We start from the raw sequence: 23,489 nt of genomic DNA on the forward strand, positions 1-23,489 counted from the left end.
GGGTTTAACTCAGATGCCACACCAGAACACATCCCATCAGCAATACACTTGTCACTTCCACACGGGATGGTTTTGCCGGCATGTGGAAGCTGAGGCTCAGAGCATGTTGCTTTCTTGGCAGGTATTCCACCTTGCCTAGGGGAGACAGGCACAGGGGAGTTCTGTGTCTAGGAAAAATAAGATTACTGTAGCCCAGCAGATATGATTTCCAGCTTTAAGGATTAGAGCTGTGTCCCAGCAAGAGCTAGGGAAAACAGCAGGTTGTTCCTTAGCTTGCACCTTGTAACATTTTATTGTTTACCTGCATTTATTTTAGACTAACTTCCTTCCTGAAGGCCTATCTCAGTCCTTCTCTGCCCACCCCCACCACACACCCAGTCTCCCTACTCGAAGAGAAACTGCAACTAAGGTTAAGCACATTTAAGGTTCACATCCTGACACTCCTTAAGGAAAACAGCTCCTTCAACATCTGCAAGTGACTGCTTTTCCTCCACCCTCAGCACTGCCCACCTCAAATTTTGTCCCTTAGTTGTCCTCTGCAAAGGTGAGCACCTGTAAAACAGCTCCCTGATTTACCCAGGCAAGAAACTGGTTCACTTGCAGCAGCAGCTACAAAAGGAGCAACATCTGCTCTGTAAGCACTCAGCAGAGCATTGCACAAGAGCACTTACTTTAGCCTGCCTGATATTGCAAATGCCAAAGGAATCTCATTCCCTTGTATCTCTACTCATGGGTTTAGAATATTTGAAACTACTTGGACTCAGCACATTAATAAGACCAAACCCCCCCCCCACCCCCCGGGTTTCACTCTGGCTCTCTTGCTTTCACTACCTTTCACCTCCAAGAGGTTTTTTCCCATTGCTCCACTTTGCTCCCTGGTGCCAGTGAAGAGTCTCATCTGCACCCCTGCAAACTGGGCTCCCTCAAGTTTTATTAGGAAATCAGCTCCAGTGACTGCCCTGGGCCACGGTTCGAAAAGGCTGATGAAGAACTGCAGGTTCGCCTGCAGGGCTCCTCACTCCCAGCTCAATTCATTCCCTCTTTGATGCCTTCTGGGAACTGGAGCACACCATGCTGATTATTTTCGCAATTTCTGCCTGTGACTTTTCTGCCTCTAAACAAGTGGGGAGGTGACATTTCCTGAGCCCACTTCAGGAAAAGGCCCATTCCAGCAGAAAATTCGGTTCTCCCTCTCCCTCCTGAAAACAAGTCTGCTCCTGCCTCACCTCACTTCAGCCCTGACGGTGGAATTTTAATTGCAGTGACTGGTGAAAGAGGGGAGGGAAGGTGTGGTTTGGCTGCAGGACACAGAGTCAGGACCTCTTACACTCTACACCTTGCCCTGACAGTACCTCCTCCTGTGCCCTGGGGATAACCCTGTGCCATGTGGGGAGAGTTGTTGTTCCACAGGGTGGAAGGAGCATGGGAAAGGTTTGCAAAGCCCTTTGATGGTAAAGCACAAAATTCTAGACCCGGGGTAACAGTTCCCTCACTGTACTGGGAAATCAGGTTCCTCCAAGTTTCCCTGCAAGCAAGGTCAAAACCACACTTGAAGTTTGCTCAAGAATGACAGCCAGTCTAAAATTAAGCTGAAAAGTAACTTCTCACCCTCTTGTGAAAGAGGCCACAAAAAGCCTGAATGCATCTTCAAAGCCAAAACAGATCTTCAACAAGAAATACTCCCCAGAGAGGGGAACAAGCACAGGCACATGTTCCAAGGCAGAGCTGGGTGTCAACATCAAGGCCTGGGCAGGGCAGAGCTGCTGTCTCAAGGGACAGGGACTCAGTGGTGAAATATGCCATGGACCTGCCCTGAGTCACCTTTTGCCACACTCAGCTACCAGGCCTCGCTATTTATCCATGCTAATGGGGCAGAAGGGAAGAGCAGTGTCAAAGCAAAAGAGCTTAACATGAAACAGCACATCCCTCTTGTGCTCTTCCTCTATCCCACGAGACCTATCTCATGGTAATTTGATGAAAAGTTGTTTTTCCACCCAAGCTCTACTTTGAGTCAAGAAGCCAGCAGTGACAGCATCAGAAAGCTATTTGGGAATGGAACTGAAGAGCTGTCAGATAGCTTTGTGGGGTTAAAAAAACCAACTTAGAAAACCAAACACAGGAGACAGGAGATGGCAAACCTCAAGATGTCTGAAGACCACAGGAGACAAACTCAAAGACTCCCAAATCACCAGGACCTTGCCAGTTTACAGAGCCTCCTCTCACTCCCTCCCCTACATTTCAGAAGATGAGTGTGCATTTCTGGGCAAGACTGGTTTCAGGAAAGCGTCTGTGGAACAAGCATGAGGACACGTGCAAGAGAAAAAAAAAAAACAGTGGAGGCGGGGAAAAGATGGGGAAATTAATCCAAAGGCTGCAATAAAGCTCAAAAATTTTAAGAAGTCAGGGGTTTTTTCCATTTAAGTGCCTGGTGAAGAACTGGGGTGCCTCTGTTATGGTGCACACAATGTCTTTCAAGCCAGGTCTCTCTCGGGAGCAGAAATTCAACACACTTTTTCCCAGAGAAAGTTCTATTGTCCTGCAGTCACTGCCAAATTCAGATGTTTAATTTGAAGTGTGAAACAGAAGGATTCCAGTCTGCTTTTAAAGAGAGAATCTCCAGGCTACCGCTCCATCCCATAACTAACACCAGCTTTGTTCAGGGCAGGACACAGCACAGCTCCCTATCCTCAAAAGGAAAGGGAGGCAACATATAAACAACATATCACTGTACATCACAGCCTGGGAGCTGCATACCTCAAACAGTAACCAGTGCTAACAGTCTGAGGCACCTCAACAGATGTATGGCCAAGCTGCTATAAAAGAGCCTTTGTGCTGGCTGAACAGAAACAAGGCATTTTCTGTACAGGAGACGGCCTGACCACCTCGCAGGATAAACGGGGTTACACATTTCACACCTCCCCTGCACCAGGGACTCCAGGGCAGATGACACAAGGCAGACACCACGGGATGGAGGAATGACCCATGTCAGGGATCTGCAGGAGCCACTCTGCAGCCACAAGGAAGATGACTTTGCCCTCACCTTCCATCCTCCTCGCTCGCAGCTCCCATGTCAGGACTGCACGGCCTGGTTTAAAGTAGAGCCAACCTGCCATTCAGTGGAGGTTTGTCCCTGTGGAATAGTCCATGCAAAAGATCACCACAAATACTTGTGATCCACCATCCAGAGCCCCAGACAAAGGCTTTTCATCCTCAGGCTTAAGCACCCAGCTGCTATTTTATATATTTTGAAACACACTTTTCATCTTCACCTTAGTTTCCAGTTCTGAAATTAGGCTAATTCTTCAAGGCTGCAGGAGCTGCAGTGTTATTTTTGGCCTAGGAAAGATAAGAAATCATGTGAATGGTTTTTCCTCAGTACAAGCACACACAGCAGCAGCAAACTTCAGGATTCAGCCAAACATGTTATTCCACAGGATCAGAAGTGGCTTCCAGTTGGGCCCAGTAAAACACAGCAAGAAAAAGTGCAACTGCAAAAGGCTCTCACAGTGACAGCAGCGCATGGTTCAACTCGATGGAGGCAGAAAGAGAGGGAAAAAAAGAAAATTTGAAAAAGTCAAAGAAAACTTGCTCTGTCCAAAACCTGGAAAAACCACAGTTAGCAAACATTCCCAGGGAAGCAAAAGCCCTGCTGCTTTATGAAGATTAAATCTGCTATTGTCTCACAGTCGTTGGCTGTTCGCTTTTTTTTTAACGTTCCCCTTGGCCAAAGATGTTAGGAAGTATCTTCAATAAGAAAAGGATATAAAAACAAGTATACCAGTTAATAAATCTGTGATAAGGTTAGACAAACAAGGTACGGTAAGGTGAGGGTAAGGTTTCTTGACAAATCATCTGTGATAAGGCTAAGCAAATTTCTCTTTTGTCAGGACAGGAAAGATACACATGCAAGGGCACAATATTTTCACTGATCTGGACAATGAATGTGAGAGGTGTATGTTCTGAGTCACTCACGTTGGGCAAGACTTTTTTTCAAGCATATGGTCTGAAGACTGTAGGAAACCATTAAAAAAAATGGGTCAGGCATTTAACCCACTCTGCCCCCTTACATTGAGGGAGACTGTAGGAAAAAACCTTTATAAAAAATTCAGACCTTAGATAAAGACAGTTCCCTATTGAATATCTATGCAGAATTACACAATGTTAATTCTCAACAACCCATCTACTAAGAACTTTGTCCTTTTGAGGACAAAGAACATTGCCCTTATGCAGAGATGCTGAGGAGTGAACTCTGCTGTCCCTTGGGCAAGTGTTTTCCCTCTCTGTAAGACAGTAACACACAATAAAAAGTATGGTTACAAAGGATTAAGGCAGCACAGTTAATGCAAACTAGCACTCTCTCCTGCATTCCTCACTAATACAGTGGTGACATAACCAGCCAAAACATGCAGCTTTGATTCAAATAAGGTTTCAAGAAGTTACTGCCAGGTAATTACACCCACTGAAGGCCCATGAGCAGAGGAACCTTCATTAATACCCTGCTGCTGTTCTCGAAGCGCTTTTCGAACCAGCTGCACCAATCTGAAGTGGCAACCATGAACAAGAGCAGGCAACAAGTGTTCGTGAGCAGACTTGTGCCTGCCTTTCAGAAGACACTCTGACATATGGCTGAGCACAGCCACGAGGACAGCAGGCAAGGACACAGCATCCAAGTGCTGGCTGCCTCCTCTGCAGGGCTGGGGCAGCCCTGAGGTAGAGGAGCTTTCTGGTAATGTCCTCCTTTATTTTTCTGATAACACGCTTTTCTTTGCAGCTGAAAGAAGGTGACAGTGGCACTTCAGGAACTGCAGGCAGCTTTCTGCTTTCTAATGAACTGCTGGCTGAGTACAAACTATGGGTTCCTATTTATTTCATTGCTAATCCTAGCCTCTGTGTAAGAACCTGTGCTTAATCCACAAAGAGTACTGGATGCTTCTGAAGACTGCTTCCAAGAACAAAAATATAGCACTCAGCTGGAGCTCCCTAAAGCCATTCAGTAGGAAGGATTAAACCCAGAGACTTGGATAGAACTTAGATCCAGTGGGCATGACCCTACCTGTGCTCTCTTCATTACACAGGAGCATGTAGTGCCTTTGCCTTTTCCTAAACCTCTTTCTAACCTAATGACTCCAAAGCACTGGCTCCAGGAGCCTCATCTCGCAGCTCTGCACAAACATTCAGGGCTCCCATCCATGTGCTCTCAGTACAAACCAGCACAGACTCAAATGAAGCTGTCTGTAGCAATGCTCCCAGGACATCAGATCACCAAGCACAGGAGCTGACCACTGAAGCTTTGCCTGCACAGCAGCCCTGGGAGCAAGTCCCTGCTAGCAGCTCAGGTAAAAATGGCATCACACAGGCTGCAAAGCTCTCTGTGGAAAGGAAAAACTGCTTCCATGCTCACCTGGAAAGGGGAGCTCGCTGTAGTGGCTCTCCTCTTACCACCAATACTTCACATCAGGGCACAACACTGAAGCATGGACAAGAGATAAATGGATAAACAGACATTTCCTGTTCAAAGAGCCTTTAAAAAAATGGTCCCTAATAGCTTCAGTCCCTAGTAGCAATATAAATTATATGCGGGCATTGATTCTTTTCCTGAAGTCACCATTACCACACAAGCTGCAAGTAAGTGGCATGAAGTTCAATAGGTTCTCAAGAATCCCCCCATAAAAATCTGTCACAATTTTTACTTCTGTTTCATTATTGTAGCAGCACTTTTAACTTGCTCAAGACACAACTGAAAAAAACACTAACTTGCTCTCACTGAGGGTACCAGCAGAAATTTACTTTCATGTAAAAAAACTAACCAGAAACAACCAGAACCCAACTTTCAGTTTTGCAAGGACTCCCAAATACACTTTCAGCTGAAATTAAAATTTAAGAAAACAAAACCAGTTAGATCCCCAAACTTTTCCAATTAAGTTCCCAACTTCTTTGTGACACATAGAGGTCATTTCGGTCTAGGCATGCAGGAAGATAATCCCCACCCTTCAGGCAATCGAGATTTCTGGCAGGATTTTAAGAGGTCTCCAGCTGATAACTATGAAAAGTTCACACCACCAGGAGTCCAGATAAGCTTTTAACACAGGAAATTAGTGAGAAAATGTTTTAAGCATTTTAAAGATCAATTAAGATGGTGTAACAATCCAGCAAAGTAGAATCGAGTTCCCTGCTTCAAATCAGATGGGTTTAGAATACAAAACAGCAGCTCTGGAACTCGGAGGTGTCTGCAGGAAATGAGGTTAGACCAATGCAGGGCAATTAATCTTCTGTGCAGTCAGATTACAGACTCCCCCCATCCCCAGGGCCACGAGACACAGCCAGAGCAGGGCTAAACTGCTGAAGGTTGTCATCTTGCCTCTTCGTTGCCCATCCATGGGCCAGTGGTTCTCCCCCACAGCCTAAAAAGCCAATCTCTTTCCTGACATGTGAGGTACACTCAGGGACAGCACACAGGGAGACTCAAGATATGCAGTTCTCATTTGTAACTGCAGATGTAAACTATGAAAAAAGCAGCACCAAATGCCATTTTCTGCCTTGTCAGCACTGGCAGACCGTGAAGTTCATGAAGAACACTGAATTTCAGAGAAGCAAAAGGTGAACTGGGAGTTCCCGGCTAGGGTGAGTCAGCTGGTGTTAAGAGCTCTTTTCAGGATCTTTCCCAGCACAGGCAGCAGACCAGTGACTGCAAACAGAGTCAACTGGGGAAAATGTGGCTGTAGAGATCACAAATGCATCCTCAGACACTGCCCTGGTACACTGTCAGTCCAGGGAGCAAGGGAAGTGTCTCACCACATAGCCTGCTAGGAAATAACTCTCTCCCAAAGCATTAAGAAAACCCTTCATAGCAGGTTAGTGCTACACACCACTGCGGCTACAACCACTGTCTAGAACAACTCTGAATAATTATCTGTGTTCATTCATTGAAAGTTTCAAAAGAAAACCATCTTTTACACTAGATTTGATTGTTGTTGGGGTTTTTTTAAAGTAACAAATAGGTATTACACCAAGACCCATCATACCTATCCATTTACAAAATCCGAGTTTTGTTTCTTCTCTGTAATAATTCAATTGTTTTTATTCTAAAAAATCAAGTATTTCTCAAAACACCATATTCCAAGTATGACAACACTGAAAACATTTGAGCTGTGGGCTCCTACCCTCCTGTTGGTGACCTCAGCCAAGTTTATATTAAGCCCCTTCCCCACATCAGCACTTCACTTCTATTTCCCACCACCAAGCAAGACTAGCTTTTCTCTTCCATGCTTACAGGCTCTGACACCTCCATGCTGCTAGTGCTTTAAGCGGCTCACAGAACTTGGCTTTAATAGACTGAGGGGAGAAATGCAAATATTCTCTCCAAATTAACACAATTAACCCTCCCTCCCCCAAGCATCCAGGTCAGAATTACCCTCTACATAGAGATCAGCTAAAAACTTCCATACTGAGAGCCCCAGCTGGCAATATTTTATGTCCCCTTCAGTCAAGAAAGACAAATATTTAATCTAATTTTATCAGTGTCTAGTCACATAGGACACTTACAGAGATCCTGGTCTTATACAGAGGTATCCATGAAATGGTTTATTCCCTCACCTTCATCTTTTATACACAGAAATAAGCACTAAAGAAAATGGAAAAGGAAACTTGCCAGCTCAAAGTTTGGACAGATATCATTGACCCACAGGAGACAACTGACTACAAAGGTATTACTGGGTTTGACATTGATTAGATTTGGAATTTAAAAGTGTCCTTCCAAGATCTCCAGTCAGGTGGGACTCCCCTACAAGAGGCAGTGCAGCTCTGATCACAGCACAAGTACCAGAGCCTCATAGCTCCAGCAAGCTGTAAAGATCTTACCCTGCAAAAGTAGGATAGTTCAAAAGAAAAATATACAATAGTAAGCTTCTAGTCTCAGACTCACCTCCCTCTGCCTATCCTCACTGCTGTTCACAGAATAAACTCAAATCCTCATCTTCTGATTTCCTTAACTAAGAAACTGGAATGATGAGCTATTTTATTAGAGTCCTTTGTCCTGTCATGCTATGAAGGATTAGCCTTTCCTGACTTGTCCTCAAGATAACAACTAATCCCCATGTCTCCCTCAACTCAACAGGCTGCACAGATCCTAATAACAAAAGCACTGCACTTCAAGACAACAATAATGGGGGGAAAGCAATAACTTCTGTTTGCTGGATTCATAGCCGAAGCTTCCTAAGAGTCTGCACAACACCATCAAAGTTCTCATTTCAGCAACCCTCAGCTTAGGCATTAGGTCAAGTCATCCAGCTAACTAAGGACAGATTAACCATGTGCTCACAAAATCTAGGTCAGTCCCAAACAGGCTCTACAGCCTGGAAAGGCCTCTTTGTGTCAGCACAAATCCCCCAGCCCTCCTCTCTGAAAATGTTCTGCAGAAAGTGAGTGGGATTCAGACTCAAGTTTTGTTACAACACTTGTTCTTCATTCCTAAAACACAGAATAAACATTGACCAAACTGCATTCAGAAGTCAGTAAGAAATCACTCAGTAATGTCAAGTTCTCCCTCTTTGGAACATCTGGTTCTAAAACACTCAGTTATTTTCTGAAGTGAAAGAGCCAGGTCAGGACCTGGCTGCAGACCTGAGATGTGTCTCCCATTCCAAACCCTCCTAACCCCTAACCCTTGGTTTCACAAACCCAGTCTTCAGCCTTTACTCTCTCCTTTGACCTCTCTGCCCTCCTCCTCAGCAAACACTAAAATTAGACCACAGTGGTTGTATCACGCTGCCTCCCCACTGTAGTCATGGACTCCCTGTCACATCAGTCATGTATTTCAGTCTCACCCTGAGCCCCATGCATCACCTCCCCTGCCCAGATAATGCTCTTCTCTAGTCTTACCTGTCTGTCCTTTGACAAAATGCCATTTCTCATTACCTTCAGGGAGCTCAATCTCTGTCCATCCCCCAAATGCATGGCCACCCACTTACATCTTAATCTGAAGCCAAAACGACATCTCTGAGGTGTTCCAAAGATAAAATTTTGTGCTGGAGGAAAGATGGTTTATAAACATCCACCCTAAAACTCTGGGTATGCTTGTATCCTCCCTCTCTCTCACAGACAATTCACATCAAAGGTTCTTGAAATTAGGTGATGCAGTGGGCTGCACACATGGCGAGATAAGGTGTCCGTGCTGTCAGGGTTTGCCAAGTTCCCTTGCTTTGACTTCAGAAAATGCCCAAGCTTTGAAGCCAGGACAATACACACATGTAATAATGTCTGATTTCAAAAGTGCTGCTGGATGCTCCCAGCACAAAGACAAGTCAAATCTTTCATTTGCTGGCTGGGAGTCCCAGGAGAGGTTCATGGAGCAAGAACAACCTACTGCCCCCAGGGTCTGCAGAGAACAGAGGTGCTCCAGAACACCCTGCCCCAGGACCTCCTCACAGACCCCATCCTGCCCTGCTCCGAGAACATGCTGTGTGCTGGGTGTCACTCATCACCCAGCCACAACAGGATCAATCTCCTTTTTGTTAATGAGAGGTTTTCACAGAGGATAAAGCAAAGGAACTGGAGGTTAGCCATTAACAGCAGCACCTCTTTCCAGTCTTTCAGATCTGATCAATCACTGCAGGACTGTAATTTTTTTTTTTTTTTTTTGACTTCTGGCTGTCTTACAGAAAACCATAAACTTCAGTTTTGCCCATGGGAACATCCATCCCAGAAACGGTACATTCTGGCACTGCCAGTGTACTTGGCAGATATAATGTGCACTTTAAGGGCTTTCTTAACTTCAGTGAATTTCAGAGTAGCAATTATCTTCAATTACTCCAGATGAAAGACCACACAAAATGTTAATTCAAACCCCCCTTCTCCCAGAAGCCCCCTGCTATCCCTAGTCACCACTGCCCTACTTCTTCCCCTCACCAACACCCGAAAGGTTGGACTTGCTCTTCCTTGCTGCTCACATTTCCTGATGTGATTGCTGCCTTTGTCATACCTTCCTTTCCATGTATATTGTAAAAAATCCTGTCTCCTTTCAGGACATTTTAGAGTACTTGCTGCAGTTTGGAGGAAAGCACTGCCTTCTCCACACAGAAACACTTGCTGCATCTCACCTAACTTCTCCCACAACCTCAATAAAACACACAAAACTGGTCATTTATACCAGTTAGAGCTGGGAAAGGCTGCTCCATTGGATTCAGCTGCTTCTATTGCACTGTAGGACACAGAGGAAGTAAGTGGTATCACCTGAAAGCAGCGTGTCAGAAGGGTTTTATTACTGAAGAAATTAATGGGATATATCATACTGCCTTGACTTCTAGCAGCTACAAAGAGCCTGTATTAAAGTTGTGAAGTTATTAACCACAAATTAGAACAATACTCAGCAACAGCTGCAAAACAAGGCTGAAACCACCAAGCTACACAGCAGTGACTTTGTAATTCAGGTGCATTTAAAGGAAATGTCAGACATAAAACTGAGATCAACAATACTTTGGGATGGTTTAAATCACAAATGAAAAAGCCTGTCATCAAAACCAGACCATGTTCTCAGGCTGAAATCCAAGACCCTGCGTGGCACTACACGGCAGTGTAGGAGAAAACAGAACTTCCATGTCCCAGCAATCCAGGCAAGAACTACTGGTGGGAGGAAAGGGGAGAAGGAAGGAGACTTAAGTACGCAATCTTTTGCTGAGAAAAACACTCAGCAATGTGCCAGAAGTCTAAAGTACCAATATTCACTAGAAATCCAGAACACTTCTGAGCAAGTTCACTTTGAGCCTTTAGTTCTCTTCAGGAAGAAGGACCACACTCCACATTTCTTCATAAATTCTCAAGCTCTCTTCAGAGATTCAGGCTTCAGAGATTTCACAGTTCCATTCTTTTCATGACTGTTTTCTTACCATTTGCTGCATAAACTCTCTGGCTTTGGGTGCTCCACCCTATAGAGTGCTGAGTTTTACAGTGATTTGTCAAACAGCAGCGACAGTCTGGGTTTTGTTTTTACAATGATGATATAATCCTTGCCCTAAAGAACTTTACACATTTACTTTTACTACATTTAACAGCCATGTCTCATCTGTGACTCACTTGACCTCTGTCAAATAAGGGAACAGCTCTGAGCCTGGTCACAGGAGCTTAAAATCCATAGTGGGCTGCAAACTCCTCCCAAAGCAGCATCCTGGGTGGGTCAGACGAAGCTCCCCAGAGCCCAGAGAGCTGCAGTTGTCCTCAACCTTGTACATGCTGTTGCTGCTGCTTTTCTGGGATGAGATGACACAGGAAGTCCAAGGAATGGTGGTGTCAATTCCTCTACTGTGTCTGCTGAAAAGCTCCTGACGACAGGAAGAGTGTGAACAAATCCTTGCAAGTCTTGAAACGGGCAATAACCGGTGCCACTCCAATGAAGTGGTCTGAGAGGCACTGCGGAGAGCAGCGGAGTGACAGAAACACAGGAAGGGGGGAAAAAAGGGGTTTTGAGACAGACTGCTGCGAGCAGAAAAGCCACACAGAGCCGGGCCTGGCGATGCATTCGGGCACACCACCAGAGTCAGGGCCAGGGAAGATGAGCAGCACAGTAAAGACATTGTAGGATGCTAAAATCAGAGAAAGGGGGCAGTGACAGTCATGGAGATGAGTAAAACGATTCTGGGCAGGGAGCCCACCACAAGAACAGTGCAGGGAAAAAGCCACCCGCAGCGAGGACCAGCAGGGCACTCCACACCCGAGACGCTGAGAATGAAAACCAGCGAGCTGGGGGGTGACTGCAGAGACCTGAGCTCCTCATTTGTGCTGCCACTTGAGCCTCTTCAGAATAGGAAGTGCAGGCTGCAAAGGAGAAGTGTGAGGTTTGGGATTTCTAAGGCCAACACTGCTGTGTTTGCTGAGCATTGCGCTGTCACAGCTTTTCTTCCGACGGGAATTGTGAAGGATGCAGTGGCTGTGCCCCAGCAGAGCAGGCACAGATAAACTTTTTGCTCCATCAGAAGCTCAGTGAAACACAACACTTTGCAATTCACTTACAGTGGCCTGTTACTTGATGTTCACGAACGTACAAGACATGGAAAATGTCGCTTTTACACCAAGCCTTCCTAACACAGCTGTTGCAACAGCTGTGTTATTTCACACAGCTATTGCTTTATCTTAAATAAAATACCAGGCACATTTCATCTGGGCAATGAAAGGACCAGATCAAAAAAGATGACAGGTATTTAAACTGAAAAGCCACAATTAAATGAGAGTGGACTTACTTCTTGTAGAAGCTGTGTGCTTTCATCATTGAAACTCTTCCTACTCTCCCAAACAGCTGAGCCTTAACATCTCACACTCACGGGTTACTTCTGAACACCCTACAGTTTATACACTTCACACAAACCAATTTTAAGTAATTCATGGCCCTTAGGAGAATCCAGAATTAGGGACAATAACAGAAGCTGATCAAACAAGACTGGTTTGAGAAAGCCCTATCAATTTCTGTCAGACAGCATTCCCAGTGCAGTTGTGTGCTATCATTGGCTATTTCAATCCAACATTAGGTTATATTGAATTTAGGAGCCCTTTGCCAGTTTCAATAGGACCAAAATGCTGACCTTCAGTAACTTACCAAATGCCAGATGGTACAGGCATTCACAGCAGAAGTTATTTCAACTCTGAATGTCTACAGTAAAAATTTTATGCTGCTAAAAACTGTGGAAAAAGTTACGGACTCTTTATGAATGGCTAAACCACAATGCCGACACGACATAAACTAGTTCCAGGTCTGAAAGCAGGGAACTGTGGAGAGGCACTGTTAGTCCGGAAAATCGCTAGGCACAAAAGATACTAATTAACAACTGCGGCTAGAAACCTTCTTCCCCTTCCTCAGAGGCTCTCCCACTGCTGAACTGTGAACTCAAACAAAGCAACAGCTCTTGGGGGCAGAAATTCAGTGTCAAAAGTTAAACACGAGTCTTTGCCAGTGAAAGAGTGGCTCAGCAGCAGTATCTGTCACTGTCTGTGACCACAGCTCTGTCACGCAGGCAGAAGAACCCTCCTTCACCATATCTCATAAAAGGACAAAGCCATAGTTGCGTCAGGTCGTAAATGTTTGTGTACAAACTGTTCAGCCTCTCTTCTGCTTTCAACTTCTCCCATATTTCTAAGGCAGACCCACCAGCATTTGCTGTGGTGAAACTACAGCTCAAGCCCAGCAGGTGTTTTTAACCAGGCAGTCTGTAAACACCCAGGACTCGCTTCAAGGATCCCAGCACACCCGGGGAGAAGCCCCTGTCACCCCTGGGGAGGAGCTGCCAGCTCCCAGCAAAAAGCATCAGGAAACTCTGCCACAAGCAGGCTCTAGGTTTTTTTTCCCCCAAAATGCCAAATTTGCAGGCACATCAGTGTGGGCAGACCACGAGTTTCGGTGTAAGAGTGGTGGCTTGTCTCTGCTGACATCAAGGATCTGCTATGCAGGCACCTGCAGGATGGGGCTGCCAGCGAGTGCCCTGAGCAGCAAGGGATTTCGGCTGCCGGGAGGCAGCTCAGCATGCCAGGTGACAGTGCCAGCCACCATGAGACATCTCCAGTTTGGGGAAAAACTGTCACTGTCAGGGCAAACATCTGTCAGCCTCACACATTTCAGCTGCAGTAAGAAACACACAGTAATTGTATCATCCATTTTCCATGCTGACACCATGACATACTCAGCTAAAGAAGATAAAAGAGGCTTGGACAGTCAGGACTGCAGGCACTCGAGGCCATTTTGATTTAAGCTTATTCCTTTTCCGTCTAAACAAACATATCTGTTATGAATGACGAATGCTCCTCCATTTCCCTCCTTACTGCTGCATTTCCAAATTTTTGTAGGTCTTTCCAAGGGTGGCACTTGCAGGAAAGGAAAAGCATAGAAACTCTACAGCTGGATGGTCAAGCTGCAGAGGGAGGTGAGGGATGGGGGAACTGCTGTGTACAACAGGAACCCTCCCCTCTACCTCCCACAAAAGACACTTCCCCATTCCCCACGCCCTCGTCCTTACCTCATAGGACCAGACACACTGCACCCCTGCGAACCTCCGCACGCATCTCCCCACTTCCACGTCCTCGTGCGTGGTGTACATCTCCCGCAGGCACTCGCCAATGTGGGGCACCATCCTCCGCAGCACCTCCCGGCTCATGATCACTCCTGGCCCCCCCATGCAGAAGTTCTCGCCCGGTTCCAGTGCCAGCTTCCCCATCTCCTCCGTGGTGCCAAGGCCGGTCTGCCCCAGGAACAGGGGCTCGCTGCTGTTCAGGCTCCTGAGGAAGTTCTCCAGTTTGTCCCCTTTGATGTAAACGTCGTCATCAGCCCTCATAAACCATTCGTATTTGTCCAAGTAGTGGTCATGCATGTATTTGAGCATCATGAAGGATTTCTTCTGGGGTGGGTAGGAGTCATCTACACCTGGAAGCGGCACGATGGGGATGGGGATAGAGGTGTCTGAACCCTCACTGGAGAAGAATTCGACCTTGCCAGGAATGGTTTTGGACCACGTTCTAGATTGAAAAAGACAAGAAGGAATAATTAAACATAGAAACCAGGGCAGGCAGAGAGTGCTACCACAGACTACAGCTCAACTGCTTTACAAATTTTCTTTTTTGAATGCCTTGAAAGGTTATTTTTTACCACACAAATGAGGACATTCACATGGCACACACAGTAATTGGTACAACACACACAAAATTCTGATATGACAAGCATCTGAGTATCATTTTTGCACCTCCATATGTTAGAAAAATAATTCAATAGTAGCACTAGTGGCAAGCAGGATTTCTGAAGCACACTCGGTTTTGGACTAACAGCTACTGGTCACAAAATACAGAGGTGAGCCAATACGGGCCAACAGTTCACATACAACTGAATTTACTGCTTCCAAAGCTTCCCTGCAAGTTATTAAGCATCATAGCCACCTTCTGTTCCCTCTGAGCCTCCCCAAAAGCTCAAATGTGCACTCAGACTTCCAGAGAGTAAATTCACATGAACTTTTAAGGAAATGGCATCCCTTGGGAAACCAACCAAACAGTAACTTCTCCAGATGGTGTGTGGAGAAAGCAAAGAGCAAAGCACAGAGCATGGAGCAGAAGTAACCTCAAGTGGCTTTGTCCATACCAGCAAAATTCTAAGAGATGCCTGTAAAACTCCTAATTCCCACGATAACATGGCACTACCAACATCTGCACCTCCAGCAGCTTTCCAGACACTACATTCCAGGTTTTAGTGGAGAGGAACAGCACAGAAGAGGAGCCTTTCCTGTGCAGAGCAGCACAGTGACAACATCTGCTCCACACCTTCCGTGCTCCTCTCTGACAAATCCAACCCATCTGCGTGGGCAAACTGGGTCACTGATAGTGCAGGAAGAGCTGTAGGATGATTCCTCAAGGCAGAGCACAGCCTCCTCCAGGGAGGATTTTCAGTCACGTAACTGCTACAGCCTTGCCCTAAAAATTATTAATTTTAAGCTTGCAGTCCCATTTTCTGAGATTCTATCTCAGAAAAGAGCAGAGATCACACACTCCTCACAGAAACTCACAGAAAACTATTTTAGTTGGGAAACCAACAGGTTTTGTCCCTTTTTGTATAGGGGGGGAGAATATTTTATAGTTTTATATGGCAACTATCCTCAGAATATAACCTAAAGCTGATGTGAAAACACTCTAAGGTAAAGGACACAGTATTCCCTCAATGCATCACTGTCACTCTGACCTGATGCCTCTCAGCACAGGCTTCTTGCCAAAACCTGAGCAGATTTTGGGCAGCACAGACCATTTGAAATTTGAAATCTCCAGAATTAGCTATCATATAAAGCCCGAAATGTAAAAATACTTCAGGAGAATTATTCCTTAAGTTCCATCAGAAAATGCAGAGGTATTTAATGAGACTACCTAAACATCAACTTTGACACCTTAACAGTTTCTCACTAATTCCACTGTGTGTAATGAATACCACCCAATTACTTTAAAAGCTTTGTCTTCTGGATTTCTTACTGCCATGGGTAGTGTTTCATAGCAAAAGTTGAGATCCCAGCTTCCCAGAAGAGCACAGAGTAAAGCAAATGGAAACATTCCCACTGACTTCAGAACAGAGGTGATGAGGCCTTTAATCATCAGTGATGCAATTAATGCACAGTACTAGATGTTACAAATCATATCTGTTAAAGCACTGAGAACTGCCCATTTTAAAAGGAGACATGGTCATATCCTGAACTTTCACTATTAAGGAAGTTCTGCTGTTTATTTTCTGACACCCACACTCCACATACAAATCATGCACAGCTCTTCCCATATCAACCCGCAGACTAAGACTTTTCTTCACTAAAGGTACTCAATGTATTTAAATTTTAGTCTCACAGAAAGAAAGGACAGAAGGAGTTACTGAGAAATGCAGCTCATCTCGTCCACTGAGACACAGCTTTGGGTGGACACAGGACACTTTGCAGACAACCACCATTTGAAGTTATTAGCTAAAGTCTTACGGAAATTTCTGTTTGTTTACTTTTTTATTCAAAAGCAAACAGCGAATTTTCAGACTTGCTGTCCATATCCTGAAAGATCTGCTTTTATCATGACTACAATCTATGGACAACACAGGATGTCTTCTATCACTTCAAGCTTTAGCTCCTTTCTGGAAGCTGTCAACCCCTTCTGTTGATTCCCAGTTTAAATTTACTCCCTGCTCTCCAAATAGGTACCCTCACCTCAAGACCCACTAAGTATTGTCAAGAGAAGAGCTCCCATTCAACAGAAAGGGAACAAAATGCATACCTAAAAACATACATCCATAAACCCTGGCATGCTTGATTCCCACGGTTCCTATTGCACTAAACCCTCCATCCCAAAACCCAAGTTTGAGCCCATCTTTCCATATGGCCATATTTAGGTTTTACATTAAAACAGGGATAAAACAGAGACATTCCTGCATATGTGAGGAGCCCACTGGAGACCATGCCCTAACAATATCCACATCCCAAGGACCCATGTGTGACCTGGGCCAGCACCACATCGTTACTCCAGCCTTGGGATCTCATGTCAACCACATCGACCGTGCACCAGCACAGCTTGACTGAGCCTTTGTTCACCTCCTGCAACAACACAGTTTCTAGGATGAGACAACTCAACGTGTTATTTGTGAGCAATTGTTTGAACCCAAAGGGACGAAACACTCCCACATGGAAAAACAGCCCAAGTGTCTGTGTCAACACAAGCACGGCTCGGGCAGAGGCTGAGACAATGGAGTCACCACGGGCTGCTCCTCACGTCGAAGCCACAGCTCGCTGTGGCCCTTTTTGGGGACAGAATACAGGGAGAACAGTTTGCTCAGGAAACACACTGGTGCACTCGGCCAAAGAAGCCAAACCACAGAGGGTGAGATGAACTGTTAAGTACGTTTTTCTGACCCCAGTTATCAGGAGAACTAAGGACTGATAAAGGCAGAGATGAATTCTGATCAAAGCTGCTTTTAACTCTTTTTATCCAATGTTTCAAATAATCAGACCTGTCTCAGTCACCAGCAATTCCGTAGTTTAGGATGTGAAAACTACATTTCTTGCCAGTCCTCCCATCTCCACTATAGTTTACCCTGTCTGCTCTCAGGTTATGGGCAGCAACCTGACCCTTCAGCTCCTGAGCATAGAGCTCTTACCTCAACACCTCCCCACCTCTGTGGCCCCACCAACACCCCCTTCCATATCGCTTTCCTGGTCAAGGTTTCTCCAATATAAGACCTGCAGCTTGTACGTACAGAAGAACTGTATGTTTGATAATTTAAAAAAGCAAAGAAAAGTATTTTTATGGAAATTTTACACCCTCCTTCCTCCCCATTGCCCTGTCACCCTCAGCTGTTTAAAGTACACATTGACACATTTCTGCCACCAGACTCCTGTCTCTGCACCACCTGGGCTGCAGTGATCGATCACTGATGGCCTCAGTCAAAGCCATTTCAACTCTGTCCAGAAATATCAGCTTGTGAATACAACCAATAGTGTACTGAACTGGTCATTTATAAACCCTGACAGATCCCAACCTTATCTCCCCCATGTAATCTGAATCTGCTGCTTAAGCAGGAGGATGTGCATGAATCAGGACAGCAAGGCTCTCTATTACCCTCCCCAGGAGGTAAAAAACCTGCACGATGCTGTGTGACCTGGTTTCTCTCAGTGCACAGGGCACAGAACTCCACAAACCAGAATGTTGTGTTGACGAGGAAATCAAAGTGAAAATTAAAGGAACACAAAAAAAATGAGTAATGCTTCCTCAGAAAAAAGCTCTTAGCAGAGGACATGAATCCAGTAATGCTCCAGTTTCGGTGGCTATCAAACGAATTTTACCATCCCTCCCTCACCCAGCTCTGCACACTGGATATCCTACATGTACTCTAGTCTACGCAAGCCATAAGCAAACTGGGTGAAAAGATATTATCCCAGCTGGCTCCCAGGTATCAATGAAATACAGAAAATCTTATACACACCAAGAGTGCTAAAAAACCCCAGTATTTTCTAAAAAGTGACCACAATTGTAGTCATGAAATGTTGTCATAAGTTATTTCTTTGTTTCAAAAGAAGCTTAAAAAGCACAGCTTGCAGCAGGAGCAGCACAGATCTGGAATGTTTTATCTTCAGTTTCCAGTATTTATTATTTATTTGTATTATCTTGCTTTGTTATCAGCTCTGCAGACTCGGCAGAAGCACAGTCAGTGGCATCATGCAGACAGTGCTCCCTTTGTAGAGACCCAGGCTGAAGACTATGACAAAAAATGTATTTGGTTTTCGTCTGCAGCTCAAGAAGTTCCCTTAGAGGAGATCAGAGAAATCGTTTAAAGTTTTGAGAAACAGTCATCTTGTATAATTACCCTGAAGAAAATCATAATTTGTGAAGAATTCAGCAAGACAACAGACATAAAAGACTGATGTCTTGAATGCAGCTGAATTCCACGCTGAATTAGGGCTAGTTTTGCATAACTGTTCTTCAAGGTCCCATTCTTCCAACAACACTTGGTACAGGGGAAGCAATGAACCACAGCTTAGGTAGAACTGAGCATGGAAACCAGCACACTGCTCCTGCACAAGGTACTGGAGATGACCAACATGAGAGGTCACCAAAACAAACTGAGGTTTTAAATTTCCAGATCTCTGTCATTAAGATCTGCATTACAGAATTCGGATTTTGAGGAAAAGTTCCTTTCAAGTTTTTGCAGGATAGCTTTAACGGAGAACCCAAGCAGCTTCCACAGCTTTTTGAGTCCTTTGAGCTACATTCTTTCAATTTTAAGTGATGCCAGTTTTTTGTCCATGCACATCCATCCACCTTCCTTGTGGACACAGGGACAGAAATGGATCCATCACCCACAGAGACACTGACAGTCAGTGCGTTAGGCTAAGATCAAAGCCCAAGTGTCTCAGAGGTTTGGGCTATATGGTTATTTTGGGGAGTGTAGGTGACTTTGTTTTACTTATTCCCCCTGTATCGATGACAGTTGCTCTCACTGTGTTTCCTTCATACTGTTCCTTAAACATTCTCACAAATTTTAGGTTACTGGTCAGAAATCCCAAGTACATCATGTTTCTGGTGGAGGGTACCTGAGCAGGACACCGAGTTCTCACTACTGCAATACTGTGGTATGATTCATACATGAAGCAGAACATGGATTGTGTTGGCATGACATTCAAAGTCACTTCACAGGGACCACTCCCAAGAGGCAGGAGCTCCACAATCAATCACATCCCCTCACCAGCAACCAGAATAGGCCAAACCACCCAACAGATTCAGATCTACACTCTGAACTTAGGAGCAGCACAACAACATTTAAGTGCAGGCTTAGATAGATAGCACAGACTCCCTTACACCCCAAATCCTTCTGGCTGCCTTTCACTTAAGCTCTTCCGAGCACTCAGGTATTTGGATTCCAGTGCACACAGCTTCCTGTAAGCAACCACCAACACAGGCAGCACGTTCGAAATGGAGCCTCTGAAAAGCATCCTTCAGCCTCGAGCTAGGGATGGCTTAGCACCAGCCCCGGGCATCACTCATGGCCCTCGTGGCACTTGACGATGCCGAGGGGACTGTCCCAAACCGAGAAGTGCTGCGGCTGTGTTCCTGTAGAGATGCTGCCAAAGGCCAGCCGCTGACATCTCGCCATTAACTGCATTCACACCACTCTCCTGCCACGTTTCCCAGGAAATCTAGTTGCTATACAAACAGGGGAAAAAAAAAAAGGGTTAACTGTCTGATATTTCAGTTCCTGAGACAGCAGACTTAAATCTTCTGGGAGACTGCTTATTCCCATCCTCTCCTTCCTGCAGCTCTTCTAGGACAACTCCCCTCAACTGCAAAATCATTAGCACATATTGTTGCACTTTCCCTGAACCCCAGCCATCCCTTTAACTCCTTCCTGCCCAGCACTCTTCCTGACTATTCCTTGTCCTTTCAAGTGGCACCGTGGTTCCTGCTGCTGCACTTCACCGGCCTCCTGGAAGGGAAGCTCTGGTAACCTGGCTGTCAGATGCAATAACTGCTGAGGCTGCAGATCCAAAAACCTGTGGATCTAAAGCTTATTCTCTGCCTCATAGACTACAAAAGCACGACTGTTACAAAGAGCCAGCGGCTCCCGAAAATCCAGCAGGCCTGTTTTGCCTTGCAGTGGTCATTTTGCTCATGATTGATGTTCAGGAAGTGGATTGCTTCCCCTCTTGTTAGACCCTATCTGGATTCACAGCAGCCAGGATCAGCAAATGCTTTCCGCTCCGGTCCCTTTTAGCTGTGTCTGTAAATGGCCTTTGAGCCACAGCAATTTGGAGGTATTCAGCCTCTGAATCCCTAATTCCTTTCAGCGTGGTATCAAGGCTCTGCACACGCTGCCACCCCGGGAATGCCTTGCTAGCAGCTTCCCATTTCACTGGCTGTGCCAGCGATTCAGCTCACCAGGATGCTTTGTCAATGTAGTAATCCCAGCAATTGTCTGCTTGAGTACTTCACCGCAATCAAAAGCCATTTAAGATTTCAGGTTTGTCTTCCTCTTCCCCCCTCCCCATCTTCCCCCAAAGATGTCTTCCTGTCACCAGGACATTAGCTCATTTCTTTCACCAACGGAGGTGAGAAAAACGCATTTAGTCCTACTAAGAGTCTCTTTATCTGTCTCTTCCAAGAACAGACATCATCTCTAGAGGTTAAACCAAAATAGCTGCGCAGTAAAAAGCGATACTCAGATCTCCATCTAAGGGCTGAAGGAGCCTAATTCCATTAGCTGGATTTGTTAAATTGCATCTTTAGCCATTGTTTTGTGCAAGCAGATGTTGCAGATCTTGTTCTCTAAACCCAGCTCTGCCACAGCACGAGACTGTTCAGCAAGCACAGGCAAAACCAGGGATGAGAATCCTTCCCACACCAGCAAAGTGAATTCCTCCCCAAATAACACTCTGGACAACACGGTGATAAATTTCCCTTTTCTGAATTCTTGATGTAAAATCTGAAGGATGCTAGACAAACTATTCTGCCATAAAAGCTGTTATGTGAAGTCCCAACATGACTCCAACCTCTCTGTATGAAAATCTAAATTACACAGCCCGTGAGATTTGCAATCCAAAATGCTCCATCCCACATGGTGCAAGAGAACGTAACCCTGAAGAAACAGATTCCTTCACCCAATTCAAAGCATCAATCATGCACTCTCTGTAACTTAATTACAGGTCTACTGCTGGAAGAAGGAATTAAGTTTCCCTTAAAACCATCGCTGGTGGACAGCATGCCTCAGATTGCCCAAATAAAGCAATTTTACTGCATTTGATGCTGATATGAAGACAGATTTCCTGAAACCAGAGCTGAGCTGGGAACGATGGTATGATGGTCCATCCTACACAGTTTTGCCATCCCACTCTCACTGGCCAGTAGGGCCAAGTACTTTTCAGCCAGGGCAAGCAGGACACGGAGAATGGTTTGTTCTAGCACAAGATTAAAGGGGATGTTCTATTAAAGATCTGTCCCAGAGTTCCTGGCTGCTCCTCCAGGGGTGCTGGCTCAGCCAGAGCTGGGGTATACCCGAGCTGACATTTTAGCTCTTAACTCTTTCAGACTTCCCGAGCAGGCTTCCCGTGCAGCCTCCCAGCACTGCCTGGTGGCGCACACGCCGGAGCAATGAGCATATTCCAGCAGAGCGGAGAGTTTCACCAAAGCCACAGACACATCTCTCACAAAAGAGATGATTATCCTGATGCTGCTGAGACTTTGGATAGAATTCCCGTTAGCCCATGGCCATACCCAGCTACACCTGGGGCCCACAGTTAGCAGCACACAGTGCAAAGCACCAAGATTGTCCCTGCTCCAAAATAAGGTGTGCTCAGGTAACCAACACGCGGCTCTGAGACCCTGGTTTCTGCATTAGCTCAACCAGCCTGAAGCACGGAGTGTTTCATGCAGGCTGACTCTCCTCATCCAAGCTGTCTCACTACCTGGTCCAGCCTCAGCAGTGGCTGTGGCGAGCAGAGGTGGGTTTTACTCTTTGTTCCCAGATGCCTGTTCTGGGTCTCACTCCCAAGCACACGCTTTTGGCTTGGCGCAGTGGTCTTTGCTTCCCTACCCAGGGGATTACAGCGGTCTCCAAAGTTTATTTCTGTTACCATCATGCTGTCAGCTCTCTCCATAAGCAGCAGCCAAGGACCGTACCAGCGTGGCGCAGCTCCGCCCAAGGCAGAGGCACTGAGGGACACACTTTGATGCCCGTGCCCCGCTGGTGACCGGCAGTCAGTGTCCCCTCGCATCGGCGGGGCTGCCTGGCCCTCAGGCAAGGCCACTGGGGCCACCTGCCAGGTGGTACCTGGCTGAGCCAGACCCGGCGGGAGCGGCAACGCGACTCAATCGACCCCTCGCGTCTCCGCCGAGCTGCCCGGGCAGCGGAGCAGCGCTCGGGGCACCACTCCTCCCGCAGCCCGCCCGGAGAGCGCCCCAGGGCTCCCTCAGTGAGCCCGGGTCGGAGCGAGGAGCGTCGGGGCTGAGCGTGTCCCGAGGCTCGCTCGCACCTGCCCCGGGGAAGGGCAAGCCGTCCCCGGGGCCGGCGGGGCATCCCGGCTGCAAGGGCATCCCGAGCGGGGCGTTCCTACCCCGGGGGGACCGGCCGACCGGGCCGATTCCAGCTGAATGGGAAAGAACCGAGCCAAGTCCAGCTCAGCTGAATGGGACCGAATCGAGCCAAGCCCAGCTCAGCTGAACGGGGCCGAACCGAGCTGAGACGAGTCGAGCCCACCAGAACCGACCCCGAGCCCATCCCAGACCCCAGCCCAACGCAGCCCACCGGACCCGCGCCCCGCCGAGTGCAGCCCACGGGACTCCCATCCCCGCCGGGCGCCGCCGGCCCCCGCCCGCTCACCGGTGCGCGGCCACGGCGCGGCTCCGCAGGTACTTCTGCGCCGTCATGACCCCCACGAAGAGGAAGCTCTGTGCCGGCGGGCCGGGGCGGCGCGGCGGGGCGGCGGCGGCGGCGGGCGGCGAGCGGCAGCCCTGCGGGCGGGCTCGGT

The 23,489-nt window shown here is 46.6% G+C and overlaps 2 protein-coding genes across 2 annotated transcripts in view; both read right to left on the reverse strand.

Moving 5' to 3' along the window:
- CHSY1 (chondroitin sulfate synthase 1) overlaps nucleotides 1–23,456 on the reverse strand; it is a 76,696-nt gene extending 53,240 nt beyond the window's left edge. The window contains exons 1-2 of the mRNA XM_042039618.1: nucleotides 23,342–23,456; nucleotides 13,992–14,487 (exon numbers count right to left, since the gene is read on the reverse strand). Of these exons, the coding sequence (XP_041895552.1) occupies nucleotides 13,992–14,487; nucleotides 23,342–23,388 (543 nt within the window). The 5' untranslated portion in view covers nucleotides 23,389–23,456. The remainder of the gene's footprint in view (nucleotides 1–13,991; nucleotides 14,488–23,341) is intronic.
- Nucleotides 22,768–23,489, reverse strand: part of SNRPA1 (small nuclear ribonucleoprotein polypeptide A') — a 21,597-nt gene continuing 20,875 nt past the window's right edge. Inside the window, exon 10 of the transcript XR_006017975.1 lies at nucleotides 22,768–22,778. The gene's annotated coding sequence lies outside the window, so the exon portion shown is untranslated. The remainder of the gene's footprint in view (nucleotides 22,779–23,489) is intronic.

Source organism: Corvus kubaryi, unplaced genomic scaffold, assembly GCF_017639235.1.
Source record: "Corvus kubaryi isolate FWS band 111438036 unplaced genomic scaffold, C.kubaryi_AGA036_p1.0 37394, whole genome shotgun sequence".
Classification (NCBI taxonomy): Eukaryota; Metazoa; Chordata; class Aves; order Passeriformes; family Corvidae; genus Corvus; species Corvus kubaryi.